Source organism: Vanacampus margaritifer, chromosome 18, assembly GCF_051991255.1.
Source record: "Vanacampus margaritifer isolate UIUO_Vmar chromosome 18, RoL_Vmar_1.0, whole genome shotgun sequence".
Classification (NCBI taxonomy): Eukaryota; Metazoa; Chordata; class Actinopteri; order Syngnathiformes; family Syngnathidae; genus Vanacampus; species Vanacampus margaritifer.
In genome coordinates, this window is record NC_135449.1 from 13,948,626 (window position 1) to 13,968,932 (window position 20,307).

The window sequence follows — 20,307 nt, forward strand, 5'->3', positions numbered from 1 at the left end:
TGACAACACCGGCATCACAAGGGACAAATAACAGACTAACAACACAAATACCACATGACCAACCAAAAACACAGTAACAACAGTATTTATGCTGTTGAAAAATTGCAACGCCCCCAAAATATTGTACTTTGTGTCATATCCCCTTTCACTGCACCGATTTTTAATAACACTAGGACAGCAATACTTAAAATGTGCAATCTTTTTATAACCTGCTGATAAGTTTAAGGAAGAAGCGGTAACACTGAAAACAAAGCCTAAACCTGAAATAGGGCTTCCAATTTCCCCACATCCACACATATTTACTGATTGTATACATTTGCATCCTTATTGTGCAGAGCTGTGTTGGACTAATGCATTGGGCAAAACGAATATGCTCACCAGGCGATTTGCCAGGGAAATAGTGTGTGCGGTCGATTCTGCTTCCTGTTGGCACTTCAGTTTGTCTGCAGTGGCTTTCTCAAACTTTGCTGTAAGCTTGGCCAGGTTCTCATTAAGATGCTGGTACACCATCAAACACACATACATACACACACACACACACACACACACACACGCACACACACACACACACACACACACACACACAAAGAACAATCATTGTCAGTTGTTAAAAGTACAGCATGGACATAAGAGTCTGTAAGTGACACAAGCAAGGGAGCGTGTGAAAAGTTGGGTAAAATTCATCATTCTGTCCGCGATGGATTTATTTGTCACGTGGAGGCAATTAGTACAAGGACAAACAGGATTATTCGGCGTAGGCACACTGGTTCAGGAGATTAGTTTGAGGATTGCTTATTCCCTCTGTACTCACTTTTTAGCCCAAATGATCTGACAGGGGGCTGAGAAATGACAAACAGAAGTCATGCTGGATCTTATTAACAACCGTCACTGTAAACTCTGCAGGATTTGACGCAAGCAGCAGACACTGCCGCAGCATCCCAGGCCGCCCAGAGCTTCACGCTCTGCTGGGGCTCTCTGGCGCTATGAGGTGGTGAATGTCAAGCGCCACTGAGAAACAATTATTTACAGCTGCTATTATCAATAGGGGTTTTTAGGCTGATGGATTGAGTTTTGATTAATGAACAGCAAAAACCTAAATAGCACTCGCACCAGCTTTGTATTGATAAAATGCTGGGAAGTATATAATTACTGGCTGAGCTCATGTGTCAACTGTCACTCAAAGCGTGATAAAATAATTCATCTCGTGAATTGTTTCTTCAGTTTATTGCCTCAAGCTGTTTTTGTTTGATTTCTGTGGAATCCAATTCTTATTACTTCGTATATCTACAGGGTTCATCCACGTTCATGCATCAAGAATATTTATGCATACGCTTCACAAGTAATTTTTCAACCTATGCTGTTAAAACGCACACCTGAGACATTTAAAGAACAGGAAGACTAGATTTTTTTTCTAAATACAATCCCACCTACCACTATTAACATTTTTTTTCAGTTCAACCTAACCTCAATTATTAGCTGAAAAACTCCCCTTTTCACATTTTTGAGCCCTTTCCAAGACATCCAAATGCCACAAGATGCCATGAAAGCACTTTCTATTAGGAACATAGTAGGACTGTGCGCCAATGAGTGAGTATCAAATCCAAATTTTTGCACTGGGATCAAAATGAAATATTTTCCCACTGTTGCGCGTACTGTCTCTTTAATGGAGAATTTAATGTGTATGATGTAGCTATGTAGGGAGCATTATCCAGCAAACAAGGATTAAATTAACTGCTGAGCAGTACGAATTAAATGAAGCCCATCTTGGCAGTGTATCAAACCTCTGTCGTTAGCATTTCCTTTTTTTTTTTTGGGATTTTGAAGTGTTCGGTTTAGGTGAACGGTATGGGAATTCTTATTTATTTTTTTCTTTCTCACGCACGCACGCACGCACGCACGCACACACGCACGCACGCACGCACACACGCACGCACGCACGCACGCACACACACACGCACGCATACACACACGCACAAACACACATACAAAAAAAAAAAAAAAGGGAGAACAATGATGATGACATGTCAAATGATCAATACTGAGATCTCCCAAAAAAAAAAAAATAAATAAAATGTCGTTAGCATTTCCATCAAACCATCATGTTTGGCAAAAAAAAAATCCTCAGGTAGAAGGTCTCCTCAGCTAGTTAGCTTTAGGTTTATGATGCTACTGATGCCCATCAGTGTGGAGAATTTTATTTTGTATAACACCAATAGGCGCGATACCTGACTTGGATTCTATCCTTGGCTACGTTTTTTTTGTTTTTTTTATTTGGGCATTTTAGAAGTTAAAACTGTGGCAGTCAGTCACCAGCCGGCCCCTGTAGTTTCCAATTCAATAGATTAAATTTGCAAATACGTGAAAGTGAGGCTTTGTGGAGTTCTTTGGGCACCCACAGAATGATGTAGATACGCTGACATATAAATTAAATCCTTTTACCATTTTATTCAAATTGGATTTTTCATCTGTCGGATCTGTTATTTCATCACTTTGTTTTTAGTTTTGTTTCTGGAAAAGCACAAGACGTGAATACAATCAAATGAAATTAATGCGAATGGCGAGTGGAGATCTTTGGTCTGAGTCCATGCTATACAACATGTTAATTGGTGTCAAGGAAGTATTTTGAAGTGATATATCTGAACTGATCTTTGTATATTGAGGAGGAGCTAAAGTTAGCAGAAATTTGTTAGCGGATGTTACAGAGCCGCATGTGTATGTTTTGCTTTGCTGAGTGACTATGCAAAAACTCAAGCTAACAAACGACAGAGGTCTCGTTATTGCTTGAACTGACCAGAGGTTTACTGTAATACATCCAGATCCATTATTGAAATCTTGATTTGTTTGCGTCACATACAAAAAAAAAAAAGACACACACATTGTCCTTATTTGTATCAATATCCAAAGTCAGGTGTCTTACGTTGATCTTGTTTTTGATAGTGACAAGTTTCCCTTGTGCAGCAGTCAGCTCTGTGTTGGCTTTACTCAAAGCCTGGCGCTTGGGCTCTACCTCGCAGTACACTTCGTAGAACTTGACTATGTTCAAAACCCAGGAGCAAAGACCTGCTGCTGCGTTGGACTTTGAGGCAACGAGTTCTGGCTGGAACTCTGGATCCTGGATGGAATAAAGACATGCACACTTATGAAACACTTCAATCAAATTTAAGCTATAAGACATAATTGGAATGGAGCGCCTGTGAAAGGTATGGGTCTCCTTCTTAACTCTTTCACTCCCAGACATTTTCACTGAAGCAGCCCCCTTTGCTCCCGGCTGTTTTGCTGGATTTTGACAGATTTTGCAATGCCTACAGAATATTGTGTACTATTGCTATAAAAACATGGAACCTACAAATATAAAGATTAGAGTCGCTTCTTTCATCAGGAAAAAATATATATTTGTATCTGTTTCTGTTTTGCAGCAATTAGCATTAGAATATAGCCACGTTTCATCATTATTTACAAACCTGTTGAAAACACTGGGAAAAAGAGCTTGTTGCAACATGGCCCTGACTGATCTCTTATACTCTGCTGCCACCTGCTGGCCGTTTTTTTGTAATAACTACAATTGCTTTAAGCCAGGGATAGGCAAGTTTGGTCCTAGAGAGCTGCAGTCCTGGATGTTTTCAGTGTCTCCTGCCTCCAACCCAGGTGTTTTAAATCATCACCTCATAATTACGCTCTGCAGGAGCCTCTCAGCTGTGTTCGAGGAGGGAGACAATAATAATAATAATAATGCATTATATTTATATAGCGCTTTTTTGGGACACTCAAAGACGCTTCACAGTGGTTGCATTATTCATGCGCTCACACATTCACACTCTGGTGGCGCTAAGCTACTTAAGTAGCCACAGCTGCCCTGGGGCAGGCTGACGGAAGCGAAGCTGCCAGTGTGCGCCTACAGCCCCTCCGACCACCACCAAACATTCACACCTTCAATACACCAGTGTGAGTAGCACTGGAGGCAATGCGTGTGAAGTGCCTTGCCCAAGGACACAACAACATATGAGTTGGGGAGAGCGAGGATCAAACAGCCGACCTTCTGGTTACTGAACGACCGTCTCCACACCCTGAGCCACAGCCGCCACGAAACACGCAGACATCAAACATGCAGGACTGCGGCTCTCTAGGACGGCTATAGACGTCAAAAATTCATTTGAACTATCTCTATTAGTTTCACAATTGTTTCCACTTTTGTTAACAAGAATATGTAAACCTAGGAAAACAAATATTGTACATTTAGAACAGATATAAAATGTGATTAGTCATGAGTTAACTATTGAAGTCATGCGATTAATTACAATTAAAAAATGTAATCGTCTAACGCCTCTAATTTTTAAATATTTTCTTTTTTGTTTAATTACTTAATTATTTAAACTAAAAATTAATCACAAATTTTATATCTGTTCTAAATGTACAATACATTTTTTCTAGGTTTTCATGCTCTCGTTAACAAAAGTGGAAATAAATGTGAAACTAATAGAAATAGTTCAAATGAATTTTTGACGTCTATAGCCGTCAATGGCAGTGAATGAGTTAAAAAGGGTGGTAGTGTGCAGGAGCATTCTCATGTGAATTTAAGTTATTTGGCCACCGTACCAAAGAGCCACAGTTGTGTTTTATCAACCTTGCACTTTTTTCAAGCCAGTGGTTCAAATTCAGGATAACAGTAAAAACATCCTATTGAGGGATTACAATGACTATAACAAATACATACTTATGGTCTCATAAGTGATATGGTTATTTGTGATGCAATGTTTCAAATTGGTACACAAGTCCAAGGTCCCCACCTTAAGGCCTTTAGGTTCCATCCATTAAGTAAGTAGTACACATGGTGATGGACCATCCCTGTCTTGTAAAGACAGCCAGTTTTGAATATCCATCTTAGTTACAAATATGGTTCTAAAGGCTTCAAGCTGCAGCCTCATGTCAGAGAACTAACTCGCCTATCGTATAATTATTTTTGGCCTAAACGGCTCCCTCAGCAGTTGAAAGAATTATAAAGTTTTAGTTTGACAACAGTGATTGCATTTTCTACTAAACAGCTCCAAAACAACTGGTTAGGCCATTTATATTGGATATTATGTTTGATCATTAGTCATTCGCATGCTTCCAAAGTCTATTAAAAAGAAAAATCCAATTAACCTCAAGGAAATTAAAGTGACAAAAAATGTTAAATTTAAAGAAATCAATTAATTTGCTTAAATCACTAACATGTCTCTGTGTTTATATAATGTTATAAGTAATGTACTGTATTGTCTAAGCATGTGGAAGAGTTTATAGAAAAAATGCACAGAACTCAGAACAGAAATGCTAAAATCCATGCTAATGCTAACAGTGCATTAAACAAGGTGACACTATACTCTTTATAGAGTCTGACAGTATAATAAAACAACATGCTTACAGAATGCTATTTGTAACAAGTCATCTTGTTGCAGCATCAAAAAACTAGCATGCATCAATTGATTAGCGTCATTTGATTTAATGCTGCGGAAGTATGATGATATAATGAGCAGCCTCATGATATTAATATAACTATATATTCAGATTCAATATTAGCTATGCCCTAAGGGGAAAAAAACTCACCTGCAAGTAAGGCTTTATAGCTTGCAAACAAGCCTCCGGGATGTTTTCCTTGTTGAAATTTATGAGGGTATCAAGGAAAGTATCCACTTTTGCCATCATCACCTTTGCGGCCTTCCAACTCCGATCCTTTGGGACTTTGCCGCCAGGCGACATTAAGACCATGACAGCCGCTGTGACATTGGTAACTGCTGCCACTGGTGAGCCAAATGACTTTAACTCTGTAAGGTTGTTCTAAAGTGGGAAAACAGAACGAATCATTGCATAATTAAAGAGCCGTGGATGGTCTGTATTGTCTGCCTTGGGGGGGAAAAAAGATGTGGAAAAAGGAAAGGCTTGTGAAAAGACCTGGATTAACCTGCAATGACTTTGAGAAGACAACAGAGAATTCAAATTAGGACATTTTACAGAGCTTCGGAGAGCAGTGATTGAACTGTCGGTTCTGGTTGTTTGAAGAGAAAGAACCTTTTAAATGTAAAGGGTGTTTTTAAAAATCCCACAGGCGGCACATAAACCTATATGGGTTTCAGGGGATGAACTAAAATGCCAGTAGAGCATAGAGAATACATTATTTCAGCAGAGATAATATTCAATTGTATTTAATCTCAAGATAAAGACCTGTGTAGACTAAACTAAAGGCTAAAAAAACGAAAAATCACAATTGTGAGCACTGAAAAATGGAAGAACTAGACCCACTTAGACCCACTTTATTGAGAGTGTTGAGGGCGTCCTGCGCAGCGATGAGCGCTGGTTCAGCTTTGGCCAAGTCCTCTTCACAGTCTTTTTGTTTGCCACGGACCACAACAGCCATGGCCGCCACCTTTTTCTCTTCATCGTCAGCCATCGCTTTCTCCTTGGATACTTTCTCAGTTTCCACTCCAACCACCTGAGGGCCAGCACATTGTCATTAATATAGCTGAGCACTATACACAGCAAAATTGCCAGTGTTTGATTAACACTAATTAGTGTTAAATCTTACACTAGAAAAGTGTTTATATGTGTCGACACCAATGGGTGTAAATTTGACACTTTTCAAAGTGTTACTTTTTTCACATTTAACCAGTGTTACTCCAACACTGTATAGTGTTAAATACTGAGTAGTGTTGAAAGTACTCTACACTAGTCTCAGTGTTAAACATTTAATTCTGCCAAACTACACTTAACTCTGGTTTTGAAAAACTTATGAGTGTGTTGCACTAGTGTCAGTGTTAAAATTTTAACCCAAACTACATTTTACTAGATGATACTTCCTTTATACAGCGTTTTTTCCTCCTTACAAGGCCCTCAAATCGCTTTACAATTTGACTACTGATGACACGGCAATAGGAGCAACTGGGGTGTCAGTATCTTGCTAAAGTATACTTTAACTTGTTCACACTGACCTGGGATCGAACCCAAATTCTCAGGATCGGGAGACGACCATTCTACCACTCAGCCACGCCATCCCAACAACAACTGGATGTATCGCTATTGAAATGTCGGCAGCACGCTAGAAAATTGGGATGTTTCTCCTTCCCCGGAAATGAGGGTGTGGTCCATTTGCGTTCGAGAACATTTTTTAAACTGTTACATTGTCACCCTGTTACATTGTGATCTGAGGACTTTCTGTACCTCTCTGTATGTTTAGGGGTGTCAAAATTAGTGAGTTAATTTAAAGTTCCTTTAAGCTTGTCATAACATGACTTGTTAAGGAGAATGGGGACATGTTGAAAAAGGTAGAGAAATTTATTTTATTTCATTTTAATTAAATTCACACGTCCCATTAACGAGAGTGTTAATGAAGACCACCGGTCAAAAACCTTTGCCACCATTTTTTTTTAATACACGATAAATGACCGGCCCTTACTTTGAAGGCCTGTACTGGGGGAATTCCAGTCGCAGTGCAGCCAACACGTCCACGTCAAAATTTTGCAGTAATAATGATGCATATATTTGTAGAGACTGGGGTCAAGTTGTATTTTACAATTTTTTTAAATGTGCAGAATTTCACAAGTTACTTTACGTTAAAGATTAGATATCTCTTAATATGAAAAAAATGCACTGAGGTGAAAAATGCAATTATGCCATCTAGTGGCAGAAAAAATACCTCAACACAAATCAATATCACGCTGTTTTTTTTTTTACAGTACAGTACATCTTTTAAATTTTAACTAAATTAATGAATTATTATGGAATTACTGTATCAATGACTAAAATATGCAGCTGTATTTCTATTAGTCAACATTTTTTCCACTTTTATGTTGACAAGAGTATGAACATTTAGAAAATACATATTTTATTGTAAATTTTTTGTACATTTAGAACAGATATAAAATTTGTGATTAATCGGGAGTTAACTATTGAAGTCATGTGATTAATTGCGATTACAAATTTTAATCACATGACACCCCTGTGTATCTTGTAGAGGCCAAATATGGATGGTGGACAAACAGATTATTTATTTATTTTTTAGCAGTCGTTCTAAAGAACTAGCTATATAAAACAGCAAACAAGTAGAGGGCCCAACATGGTGTCCATTTCTTTGCGTACAAACAAGCAAAATGTCATTTACCCTCTTGCTATTGGGGTCAGTGAAGAATATCTCAGGACAAATACAACCGGCTAGATGGTATAAAAGGAAAATATCAACATTTATTTGTGAGGTTGTGCTGAAGTAGTGCGAACAAATGCTCTTGCCTGGATCAGCTTGTCAGCATCCTCATTCTTCTGTTTGAGTTCTACTTCTTGAGCGGCTAGCTTGGCCTTGAGGTCATCAACCTGTCAAGAAGATGAAACGTGGAAATGAGGAGGTCAGGAGGTGGACATCAGCTAATACTCTAACTAAAACTGGCGAGCTTTGGATGACTGAGTAGCCGGCCATATCACGATTTCAAGATCACTACCGAACAGTGTGCAATAGATACAACACCAGTTATACTATTCTTTATATTGCTAGCGTCTGGCCGAAACCTCATAAATCACAATTTGTCAAATGTCACATTTTTTTCAAAAATCTACACAAAGTCTACACTTCTGGTCATTTTATGATTTATTGCTCAATCTAAAGTGTTGAAAATGGCTTGCGCTATTTGATGATGCAATGTAAATGCAATGTCGTTTTTGGGGTCTCCTAAAAAATGACGAGTTCAGAAGTATAAGGTTTTGGCTTGACGCCAGCAATTTATGGAAAGCAAAATTTAACAATGAAATGTTGATAATTTTCTAGGGCTGGGTATAGATTCTAATTTTCTCATTTGATTTGGATTCACAAGAGTTCACTTCAATTCGATTCACTTCAATTCAATCTGATATTGATTTATTATGGAATATCAATTCTTCTTAAATATCAAGGACATGATAAAACGCCACAAACATTAAATTCCAAATACAATTTTGTGGAGGCAGCAACTGGTTAAATGATTCAGTTTGTTAATGAAAGTAACGTGTTATAATCACTTAAGTGTTCCACAAACACAACTCATTTGTTTCAGCATTTCCATTCAGTTTGAATTTTGCATTTCTTGAAAACTTGAATAAAAATGGGTGGATGAAAACCCAGCCTCTGATATCAGCAAGGATGAAATATTTTTCATAATTCTAATTCAATATTGTAAATATAAATTTAAAAGATTCAGAATTATCTTAAAGTACAATAAGGTCTTTCATAAACGTAAGAAAAGACTTACATGCATGTGAACAGTAAATTTCAAGAAAACATTAGGATACAAAAAAAAGGTCTTTAAAATTCTATTTTCTTATACATTTTTGGGAAAAAGATACACTACAATTATTGATTCATGGTTTTACGAATTTATATCAGGCTCGAAAAAGAAAAACGATTCAATATCGATTATTACATTTTTTAAACCTCGCCCAATAATAATAATAATAAACCCAAAATGCTAATTTTGGAGTAGTACAACACTGGACACGTAGAAAGGAATCTAGAATACTCAGGAAGAGATTTCCTCAATTTCCCTGTTGGGAATGTTAGTGACATGTCACCAAATAAATCAAACCTTTAGGATTTGACAATTTATGACACTGTCATGTCAAATTTTTTATCCAAATGCATGCGTAATCCCTAGAGGTATTGCTATCATAAAATTGAATCCACATTAGTTGACAAAGTGGTCTTTTTTTTGGTCTCATTGTTGGATCCAATGTTACATGCTCTGGGATTGAGTGACAGAAACCTCAACATCCGGCCAAATCTCTCAACACCACAAAGAATATTTGGCATTTTAGGGAAGCTGGACAAATGAGCTTACAAAGGGGCCTCACCCTTAGCGGATAACATTTTGTGCCCTGCAGGATTTGGCTCGACACCATGCATGTGACCTTTAAGCTTATACCAGGACAAATCTTATTCTGTCCAATAAGATAAAGGGACAGTTAGGAATGAATGGCATGCATATCTGCAATAAAATGGAACGGTTTGTGATAAGAGTTGCTATCAGTACACACACAGAAAGACACAATCACAAACACATGCTCAGACCAAGGACAGCCGTAAAGAGAAATTAAGGGTATTACAAAGTCCTCATAACTCCTTGACAAATAGGGCTTGCGTCGCCATCTGACTCCATCAAAATGCTGCACCGGGGAAATAAAAACAGACTGTTTTTCATGCTTGTCTTTCAGCTAATTAAAAAACAGGAAATCAGGCCGCAGGCGAGACAGCCTTTTCAGATTGTGACAGTGGATGCAATGGATTCAGTCAAACATTAGAAGAGCACCAAGTGAGCCATCAACATGATGAATAGGCAGGGGGAAAGAGCAAAGGGAGGGGATTGCGTGGGGAAGCAGGCCCAATTAATTGGTGCGTGGAATGGGTGATATTCAATACATGCAAGCAGGATCCGTGTTGTTTGTATCCTACAGAATTTAACACTTTCCCCAGTTTTAACAAGCAGTTTCATCAAGCTCTGATTTCTCCATTCCGGCCAAGTATTCCTTGACAACCACACTATAGGGTCACTTAGTAAAGCAACACTTGCACTTTCTAATCAGATAAGATTCAGGATGTTATCACATTGATGGATCATTACTAGTGCCCAATGCATCATAATTGTCCTAAATTTTGATATATTCTTAATTTCTTATAAAACAGTACAGTAATTGCTGGACTACAAGCCGCTACTTTTTTTTTTAACTTGCATTGGACGCTGCGGCTAATAAAAAGGTGCGGCCTATCCATCAGATCACACAGCGCACTATAAAGGAAGCGCAAGAGTGTCAGGCAGAGAAAAACAAACCTAGTGAGCACAAATACAGTATGAGAGACAGAAGGAGAGTGAGAAAATTTGCACCATCATTATGGAAAATAAAGTAGCGGGAACCCGGTGCGGTAACATTAAAAACACCTGCGGCTTACAGTCGGGTACGGCTTATATGTGTAGTATTCTCCAAATTTAGCTAGCGCGGCTTATAGTCAGGTGCGCCTTGTAGTCCAGAAATTACTGTAATGGAGTTTCAGTATCAGAGTCACGTACAATGATGTTTCAGGTTACATTCGTGTTGCCATAGCTCCTTAGCATTCTTAGCATGACAATAGCCTTTAGAGAAAAATCTTCTGTTCCTCCTGCAACAGGTTGAAATGAAGAACATTATATACACGTGTTCTGAAATCTACCACTCATAACAATCAAGTCTTGGGTGCTTTAATCAAGTGACATTTGCAACATCATAACAACTGACAACATCACACGGTACCTAGCAACTACATAGCAAATGACAACATAATCACAAAGGACATAGCAAATACATACCAATTGATGACTTCATCATCAGCAGGGACATAGCAACTGCATAGCAACTGTCAACTTCATCATCGCAAGGGACATATCAACTCCATAGCAACTGACAACATCATCACACTGACCTAGCAACTGACAATATATTCACAAGGGACATGGCAACTGAATAGCAACTGACAACTTAACCATCACATGGAACCTATCAACTGCATAGCAAATGACAACTTCATAATCGCAAAGGACACAGCAACTGAATATCAACTGACAGCATCATCAAAAAGGGCCTTGCAACTGAATAGCAACCAACATCATCATCACAAGGGACATAGCAACTAAGAATGTCTTCATCACAAGGGACAGCGCAACTAAATAGCAACTGACACCATCATCACAAAGGACCTTCCAACTGCATAGAAACTGACAACTTCATAATCACATGGTACTCATCAACTGCATAGCAAATGACAACTTAATAATCATCTTCATTACAAGGGAACAAATACAGTTTTTTCAAGTTTATAATGACACAAAATTAACAATAACTCATGTCTCCTGTTTCTGTTTAATTCCGTGTGTATATCTTATGTTTAAACTCCATCTCTTTTAACGATTACATAATTCAACATCTGAGAAATATTGTTTTTTATTTTCATTTACATGAGTCATGACTCACGGTAAAGAAAATAATGGAGTAGAGGAAATGTAATTTAATGTTAAAATATGTTTAATGTTTAAGGACTGCCAGCAACTTCATCCATTGTGTTGCTCATACACAACATATGTCTTTGACCTAAAGATAAGTCATCAGTAAACACTTTTTTGCATGTTTTTGTAATGGAAAATTCCTTTCTATTGTAACGTTCAATAAACACTAAAGGACAAAGTAATGTAAAACAGTAAAATGTTCTGCTTGTTGTAAGCAATAAGGGACAGAAAAATTCCTGAAAATTGTTATCATTGTAATTATTTTCAATTAATAAGAGGATTTTTTTGGTTTCCAGGTTTTTTTTCCAAATAACAGAATCCGCCAATAACATGAATACATCCAAGTTGATGGAGGTCCTAGTGTTTTTTAATATTAATTAGAATTTTAATTGTAAGCATCTAACTGAAAAAAATAAATTCTTAGACAATTGGGGCCTTTCAGTAAACCGTTTTAAATCTACACAGCTGCAAAGTGCTATTACAATGATAAGCATCATCTTGTTGGGGTAAAACCTCCCAAACATGCATTCATTCATTTATTTGCTACCGTTTCTGCTGTTCAGGGTCTCAGGACAGCTGGAATCCATTTTAGCTGACGTTCGCCCCGTGATGTCTGTTTGGTCAGTTTATTTTGGTAACTTGTGCTCCTATTTCTTTTTCTTATCTACTGGATTACCTTGTTTGCCTCCTATCCTCTCTCCCATGAATTAAATGGCAAAACAATGTAGTAGAAAAACAGCTTTTTGTTTCTCTGCATCTTTGAAACGTTTCACCTACAGGCGACATTGTTGTCAAAACTATCCTTGTTCACAGAGTTGCGACTGAAAACACTGCAATATGCATGACAAGTACGTACTATTTACACTAACGGCTTGCCTTCTCTTTTTTTTGTCTAACCTGTGTGTATTTGGGTTGAAAAATGTAGTGTGCCTCAGCTGAATCAATAATGAACTCTTTGCTGGAAATGCATTGTCAAGCACAGCAGCAACACAAACGGCCCCATCTTCCACTGTTGTTTCGGATGTGACATCCTCACAATTCTTGTTTTGAAAAACGGCTGTTTTAGTGTTTAGATGGCAACAGAAATGCGAAGATTTTCAAAATGCCACTTAGCGCTAGCATCCCTAGGCTCCAAAACGTTTGGGGACAAAATTGTATTTTTTTTGTTTTGTTTGTCATAATGGGGTCCTGTGCTAACAGCGGTACGTTCATAAACCACCTCGTTTTATTCCCCAGGTGACATAAATAAAGACAAACTTTTTTGACTTAACAATTTTTTTTTTTTAATGAGTCTTTTCTTGGGGCTACTTTTTTCTTTAAATTAAAAAAAGAGTCTTTCTAGACTTCACTTAAAATCAAAAGCAGTCATATTTAACTTAAACTACATAAAACTTTACGCACATTGTTTATGAAAATAACAATTACATTTGCAGCCACACAATCACGTAAAACTTTCTTTTTAAACTTGAATGCATACTGTGCGATGATCTTCAAGTTTGATTTATTTGTGGTTTTGAAGCCAGATAACACTGTCGACGGCACAGAGTGTGAAACAAACTTTCAGATTTTCACTGCAAACTAAAACAAGATGTGATAAGTATGTGCTGTTTATTTAAGTCTTTGGTGGAGAAACGTGTTTCACGACTGGATTACCGTAATGCAATTTATTTTGGAGTCAGCCAGTCCACCCAAGAGCGGTCTCCAGTTGGTCCAAAATGCTGCTGCTCGTATCGTAACTGGAGCTTGTAGGAGGGAGCACATAACTCCAATTCCAGTGTTCTTTTACTGGCTCCCTGTACACGTTAGAGTTCATTTTAAGATTATTTATTTGAAATCGTTTCACCCCATTTTACCTCTTGGAGCTCCAGCACCCCTACGCGCCTGCCCAGTGCCTCAGGTCAGCAGACCATATGCAACTGGAGGTAACGAGGACCAAGCGGAGGCTCAGAGGGCAACTAGCTGTTGTTGTTGGTCCTTGATTGGAATTACCTGCTGCTAAACATTAGGAAATGCCTCAGTCATATGTGTCTCAACCCAATCAGTCTTACATACATACATATATTAGACATACACTTCTCAAAAAACTAGTACAATCCCGCCTATCTGTAGAAGTACCATTCTTACTGCTGTAGGGAATGAGGGCATTAATCATCCAAAAATAATTCAGTGTTGAAGAAGCACAAAACACAACCTCCAAACAAACGTAGAGGAACACAAAAATAACGTCCTCTGCGGAATGGATGAATCACACACTCGCACAGCATGTCCTACAGTCTTTTAGTGTTGTTTTTAACCCGCGTGGCCCTTGTTTATCATGACCACAGCAGCCCCTGGTGAGCTGCACAACCTCCTGCACTGAATGTTAAATAACGCTGCTTATGGTAGTATAGATGCATCAACAGGCACAGTGTGCATTAATGGTTGCTTGCTACTGCAAGGAGTCTACACTCTAATTACAAGGCTTCTCCATTAACAAATGCTCGTGTGTGTGTGTGTGGTGCAGATTGTAGGGCATATACTGTAAATAGAGAAAGTGTTGCACAAAGTGACACCACTAAAACATTGATTACAAACCCAATTCCAATGAAGCTGGGTTGTGTTGAACACAAATGAAAATGAGGACACAACGTCTACAATTTCTCAAAACAATTTTAAATGTGGACTCGTCAGACCACAGAATACTTTCCCACTTTGTATCAGTCCAACTTAGATGAGCTCGGGCCCAGAGAAGCCGTTGGTGTTTTTAGGTGTTGTTGATGAATGGCTTTTGCTTTGCATAGTAGAGTTTTAAGTTGCACTTGGGGATGTAGCACCGAAATGTATTTACTGACATTGGTTTTATGAAGTGTTATGAAGAGCCCATGTGGTGATATCCTTTACAAATTGATTTTTTTGATGCAGTGCCACCTGAGGGATCAAAGGCCATGGGCATTCAATGTTGGTTTTTGGTCTTGCTGCTTACATGCGGTGGTTTCTCCAGATTCTCGGAACCTTTTGATATAATGGATCCTAGATTATGAAATCCCTTAATTCCTTGCAATTGTATGTTGGTCGAGTCTTTTCTCACACACTTGTTCACAAAGAGGTGAACCTCGCCCCATCTTTGCGTGTGAATGCAATGCAATTCAAGGAAGCTCCTTTTTTACCCAATTATGGCACCCACCTGTTCTTATTTAGCCAGTTCACCTGTGGGATGCTCCAAACAGGTGTTTAATGAGCATTCCCCAATTTTCTCAATCTTGTTTTGCCATCTGTCCCAGCTTTTTTGGAACGTGTTGGAACCATAGAATTCTAAGTTAATGACTATTTGCTAAAATCAATACATTTTTATCAGTTTGAACATTATTTGTCATTGTAGTGCATTCAAATAAATATAGGTTGACATGATTTGCAAATCATTCAATCCCAGTGTAATTGGAATTGGGTTTGTACGTGCACATGTGTATGCCAAACAAGGTCACTAAATTAAGGCCTAGATTGGGTTATCTCTCACCTGCAAAGGTGCTGAGATGATAAACATTTTTAAAAAGTAAAGATACATTTTTCTGTTTATTACTTTTTACACATTTAATTAATATGTCTGTGTGCAGCATGGAGGAACCATAGAGGCCAACAGCTTTCTGCTAAAGAAACTGTTTGTTGGGATGTAACTTTTTATTTTTAGACAAAGAGTGTCCTTTTTATTTCCAAGTTTTTAGTTTCTCTTCTTATGTATCCCGTAAAATTTAATGCAACAACATTACCGCATGCATGGAAATGTTTATTTTGACTGAAACCTTCCTCTTTGCTCTTTACTACAATGCAGTAAAACACACTACTCACAATTAAGGTGCTGTCATCATGTCTTACTCTGCAGGTATTTAAACATTTTAAATTACACCCCCTTTCAACTGTACTTGAACAGCGAGGCAAATTTTTTATTTGTTTACAGTAGATTAAAAACATTTGAAAATTTGGATTAAAAGATGAATATGAAACTAGAGACAAATATATATATTTTTTAGGTACATACTGCACATCTGGATCCAATACACAACCTGGATAATACTTAAGATATAGAAAGTAATTGTTTGTGACACTAACATAGCTGCAAAACTTTGGCTTGCAATAGCTCAAATACGTGACTCATTGCCAACGTTTGTTGTGATGGTTTTTCAGCCTATTTCAGTTGCTCTTCAGTCTCGAGCCTTTCCTGTCCTTAAATCAACCTGTGGGTGGCCTCCACACCACCATAACAAAGCCCCTGTGACAGCTACATTGCACCTTCACAACTGTTCACTTTTTCAACATTTTGTTGCAGACTTAGTCGAAAATGAACACCAAAATTAAAACAAACAACCAAGGTTTTCCAAATTCAAATAAATGTATAGAATTTGTCATGAAGCTAAAAAATGAGCTCAATTGCATCCTTTTTCCATTGATCCTCATTGTTGTTGCTACAGCTTAATTGGAGTCCACCTGTGGTAATTTAGTTGATTGAACACGATATAGGAAAGCACACAGCTGTCTCTATACAAGGTCCCACAGTTGACATTGTATGTAAGACCATAAACTAAATGAAGTCTAATGTGTAGCCTTGTAGCACCCTATAATGTAATAATTTCCTGAAAATATAAGAACGCCTGGAAATGTAATCAATTGCACTAACTCAATCACAAATGTAACAAACCCAATAATGTAATATTTCACCAATAATGTAATAACAAAATCCTGACTGATATTGTAATACACTTTTTACCAATAATAGACGATCTTACTACATTAATGGGGACTTATTACATTTTAAGGTGGGTCTTTTTTCTCTTAAAACTGATAATGCAAAACTTGACAGTTAATGTAATATATACATTCATCTTCAGTTCAGAGTTCTACATTTTGTGTTTTGAGAATTGTTACATCGGAAAAAGTATATTTGTATCAGTTTCTGTTTTGCAGCAATTAGCATTAGAATATAGCTAAGTTTCATCATTATTCACAAACCTGTTGAAAACACTGGCAAAAAGAGCTTGTTGCAACATGGCCCTAGCTAATTTGTTATACTCTGCTGTCACATGCTGGCCGTTTTTTGTTACAACTACCATTGCTTTAAGCGGCCTCTTCATGTCAGAAGGTGTATCAAAGCCTATGTGCTCTAGTATGTCCTAAAAATTATTTTTTTAAATTTATTTTACATTATTGGTGAAATGATTGCTTTATTGTACTTTTTTTTTCCATTAAGTTAAGTGCAAATTTAATTACATTTTTAAGAAATTATTACAGTAAAGGGTGTTATGCGAAAAATTATGCCCCTTTGAAGATCCCATTGAGCACAGTGGTCTCCATAATCCATAAATATAAAAGAAAAAAAAAACATCAGAGCCACCAGGAGTCTTCCAAAAGCAGGTAGCCTATTGAAATCAATCAACCTTTGTCAAGCAAGTGACCAAGAATGTGATGGTCAGTCTGTCAGAGGTCCAAAATTCCTCTGTGGAAAGAGGAGAACCATCTGTGCTGTAATCTACTAACCAGGCTTATTTGGCCAGAGTGGATCCGCTCTTTAATAATTGGCATATGGGAGCCCGCCTGGAATTCTCCCAAAGGTACTTGAAGGACTTTTAGACCTTGGGAGACAACATTCGGTTCATTCAATATGGTCTGATGAGACAAAGATTGAACCTGTTTGGTATGAATGGTTCAAGATCTCAAAGCACAAAAAAACAAAACAAAACAATTTATGAAATTTTTGAATGGGTTGCTAGTTAACAAAATGTGGGGAAAATGAAATGCTCTGAATTCTTTCTGGATTCACTGTAGGCGTTGACAAAAATGAGTGTGTTTAATCAAAAGGTGCTATCTTCTGAATTCAGATCTAGGTGTTGATATCTGGAAATAAAAGCCTTAATGTTGATCTCTCATATGCATCTTTTGATATGAAACATAAATGTTTTCAGTCTACAGTAAAAAGTAATTGACCTCAGTGTTTAGAGCAAAGTGTATATAGATTTTTTTTTAATGATTCAAAAAAATTGATCAGGAGTTGAAGAGATTCATGTAGACATTTAAGTATCAAGCTCAGTCATCTGAAGCCATCTGAAACTTTGGTGTACTCATTTTATGAGCAATATAATAAAAAACATAAAAGGCAATGTTTAAATTATAGGGATTTTTTAAATATAATTTTCAAAACAAAATACAAGCTCTCCAAGTTCTTTAGAAGAAAAAAAAAGTGAAAAATTATGTGGGCTAATCAACAGGTAGCAATTTGTGCACCCTCAGCAAGGATTGCAATCTGTTTTTGTTTTATAAGGAATTTTGGGTTGGCTGTTTTCCCCTTCATATATTTTAGGACCCTTGAGGCACAGCGCTTGCAGCAACAGATGAGTGTGCCAAACAAAATTGGTCCAAATCAGTCTGACTGTCCAGCTTTGTTAAGTGAAGGGAGAACCAGAAAAATTAAAAAGTCAGGCTAGAGCAGGAATTTAAAAAATGATCTGGCCTACAATATTAAAGTGGAAAGAGTGCAATAATTATCCCATTGTAACCATTTAACAGAACCCGCTGCTGTAGAAAGAGGACACGTTTTCTTGTTTGGCAAAATTGTGCAAACATTACCTTGCTGCACCACGACAAGCAAACAAAGCAAGATGATTTTTTTTTACTCTGGCATGCACCAGCCCACATCTTGCTCGTGTTTTCACGCAAATAAATCATAAACACAAATAACATTCTTTTCCTGTGTTAATCCTTCTTAGTAAATCACAATGTCCAATAACTGGTGAGTTACTTTTAGAAAAGACTCATGGTCTACCTGATACATGCTGGCACCATTTTTTGTTTTTAAGGACAACTCACATAATCAGAAGGAACCTTTGTACCTGTGACTACATCTAAATGCAGCCAATATTCCGGTTGAGGACAAAATTCAGATTTCTGAAATATTCAGGATAACACATTTGCATGCATGGATGGACAGAGTTACTCGAGCTTACATATTCCAATCAAAACTGCATCCCACTGACAACGTCAATATGCAAATAAATGTCATTTCCACTTTAGATTTTCTACGGCCAATACAAAAAACATATTCAAGTCACTCACTACACTAATACAGTGGTTGGTGTCCTCCTCATTCCAAAAAGTGTCCTCTGTCGCCATGTTTCCCCATTTTTGTCTAGCTCTGTGTATTTCCAGTGGTTTGTGCGCCAGACACATGGTCTTATAAACACGCATATACTGTATATGTGGCATTTTCAGCGTACAGAAAGAAAATAATGTGAAAACGCCACAGAAAAATCTGTGTATTCAATTTAGATTTGTTTAGCTAGTGGCAACGTAAAATGGCCGCTCTGCCTAATAGTAAATTAAGACTAAGATTACTTGCAAATAGCTCATGCGCAGAACACAAACCAAAGTTCTGTTCAAAGGAGGAAACCAGATATACATTTATATGACCGAATATTCAAGTTAGAAAAGGGAACCAGAATAAGAGCATATTTGGGCTTTTGTGCATGTTTACATGGCCTTTTAAAGTGACTGCATGAAAAAGAAAATGACAGTTTTTTTTTTTTATTTTTTATTTAACCTCCCCTCCGTCCCAGCCTCCTCCTTCAATAAGGAGAAAAACTTAATTGGAGGCAATAAACTTCAAACAGGTGACTCATTTACTCCACAAAAATACAAATCCCATTGCATATTGGACAAACCTGCCATGAAAAATGATCTTTTAATAAAGTGGTCCTGTTTTGATAAAACTGCTGCAGTGGCAACCTCTATTCTTATCTTTTCTGGAGCTGCCATTGTTTTGAGCCATGCCTTACGTAGTGCTCCTATCTCCTCAAAAGATCCTCAAGTCAGCTTAAAGCTTGACAAGATGTTTTTTAAAGATAACATACATGTCGTCTTCTTGACTCTGTTACAAGGTTAATGAAAGAAGAGGAATGTGCATTCACAGAAAAGTACCTGAGCAGAGGTGCTGTTGAGCCTCTGTAGGCCGTTGTCCAGCCGCTCCATTTTGCTGCTTAGGTCTTTACTCCTCTGGCCCAGCAGACTTTGATACAGTTTGATCTGCTCCAGGAAAGATTTCGGTGTGGTGTAGTTGTATCGCCGCTCATTGGCCAGATACTCCTTCGAGGAGTGATTGACACTCATGTGGACGTATGCCATGAACTTACTGACAGACTCCTTCACTTGGGGCTGTAGACATTAAGACAAAGTGCGAAAAACAATCCCTTAGAGATGTATTCAATTCTTATTAGACTAGACAAAGTGCAATTTCTGCAGAAATTGCGTAGGATTGCTGAAAAGCGGA

General features: G+C 37.7%; 1 protein-coding gene across 3 annotated transcripts in view; it reads right to left on the minus strand.

Annotated features, from left to right (window-relative positions):
- dnah9 (dynein, axonemal, heavy chain 9) overlaps nucleotides 1-20,307 on the minus strand; it is a 195,707-nt gene that overhangs the window by 63,867 nt on the left and 111,533 nt on the right. For all 3 annotated transcript variants that reach the window (XM_077551042.1, XM_077551043.1, XM_077551044.1), the window contains 6 exons: nucleotides 19,959-20,192; nucleotides 8,254-8,334; nucleotides 6,284-6,463; nucleotides 5,581-5,811; nucleotides 2,918-3,112; nucleotides 379-498 (listed from right to left, as the gene is read on the minus strand). In XM_077551042.1, coding sequence (XP_077407168.1) covers nucleotides 379-498; nucleotides 2,918-3,112; nucleotides 5,581-5,811; nucleotides 6,284-6,463; nucleotides 8,254-8,334; nucleotides 19,959-20,192 — 1,041 coding nt within the window. The remainder of the gene's footprint in view (nucleotides 1-378; nucleotides 499-2,917; nucleotides 3,113-5,580; nucleotides 5,812-6,283; nucleotides 6,464-8,253; nucleotides 8,335-19,958; nucleotides 20,193-20,307) is intronic.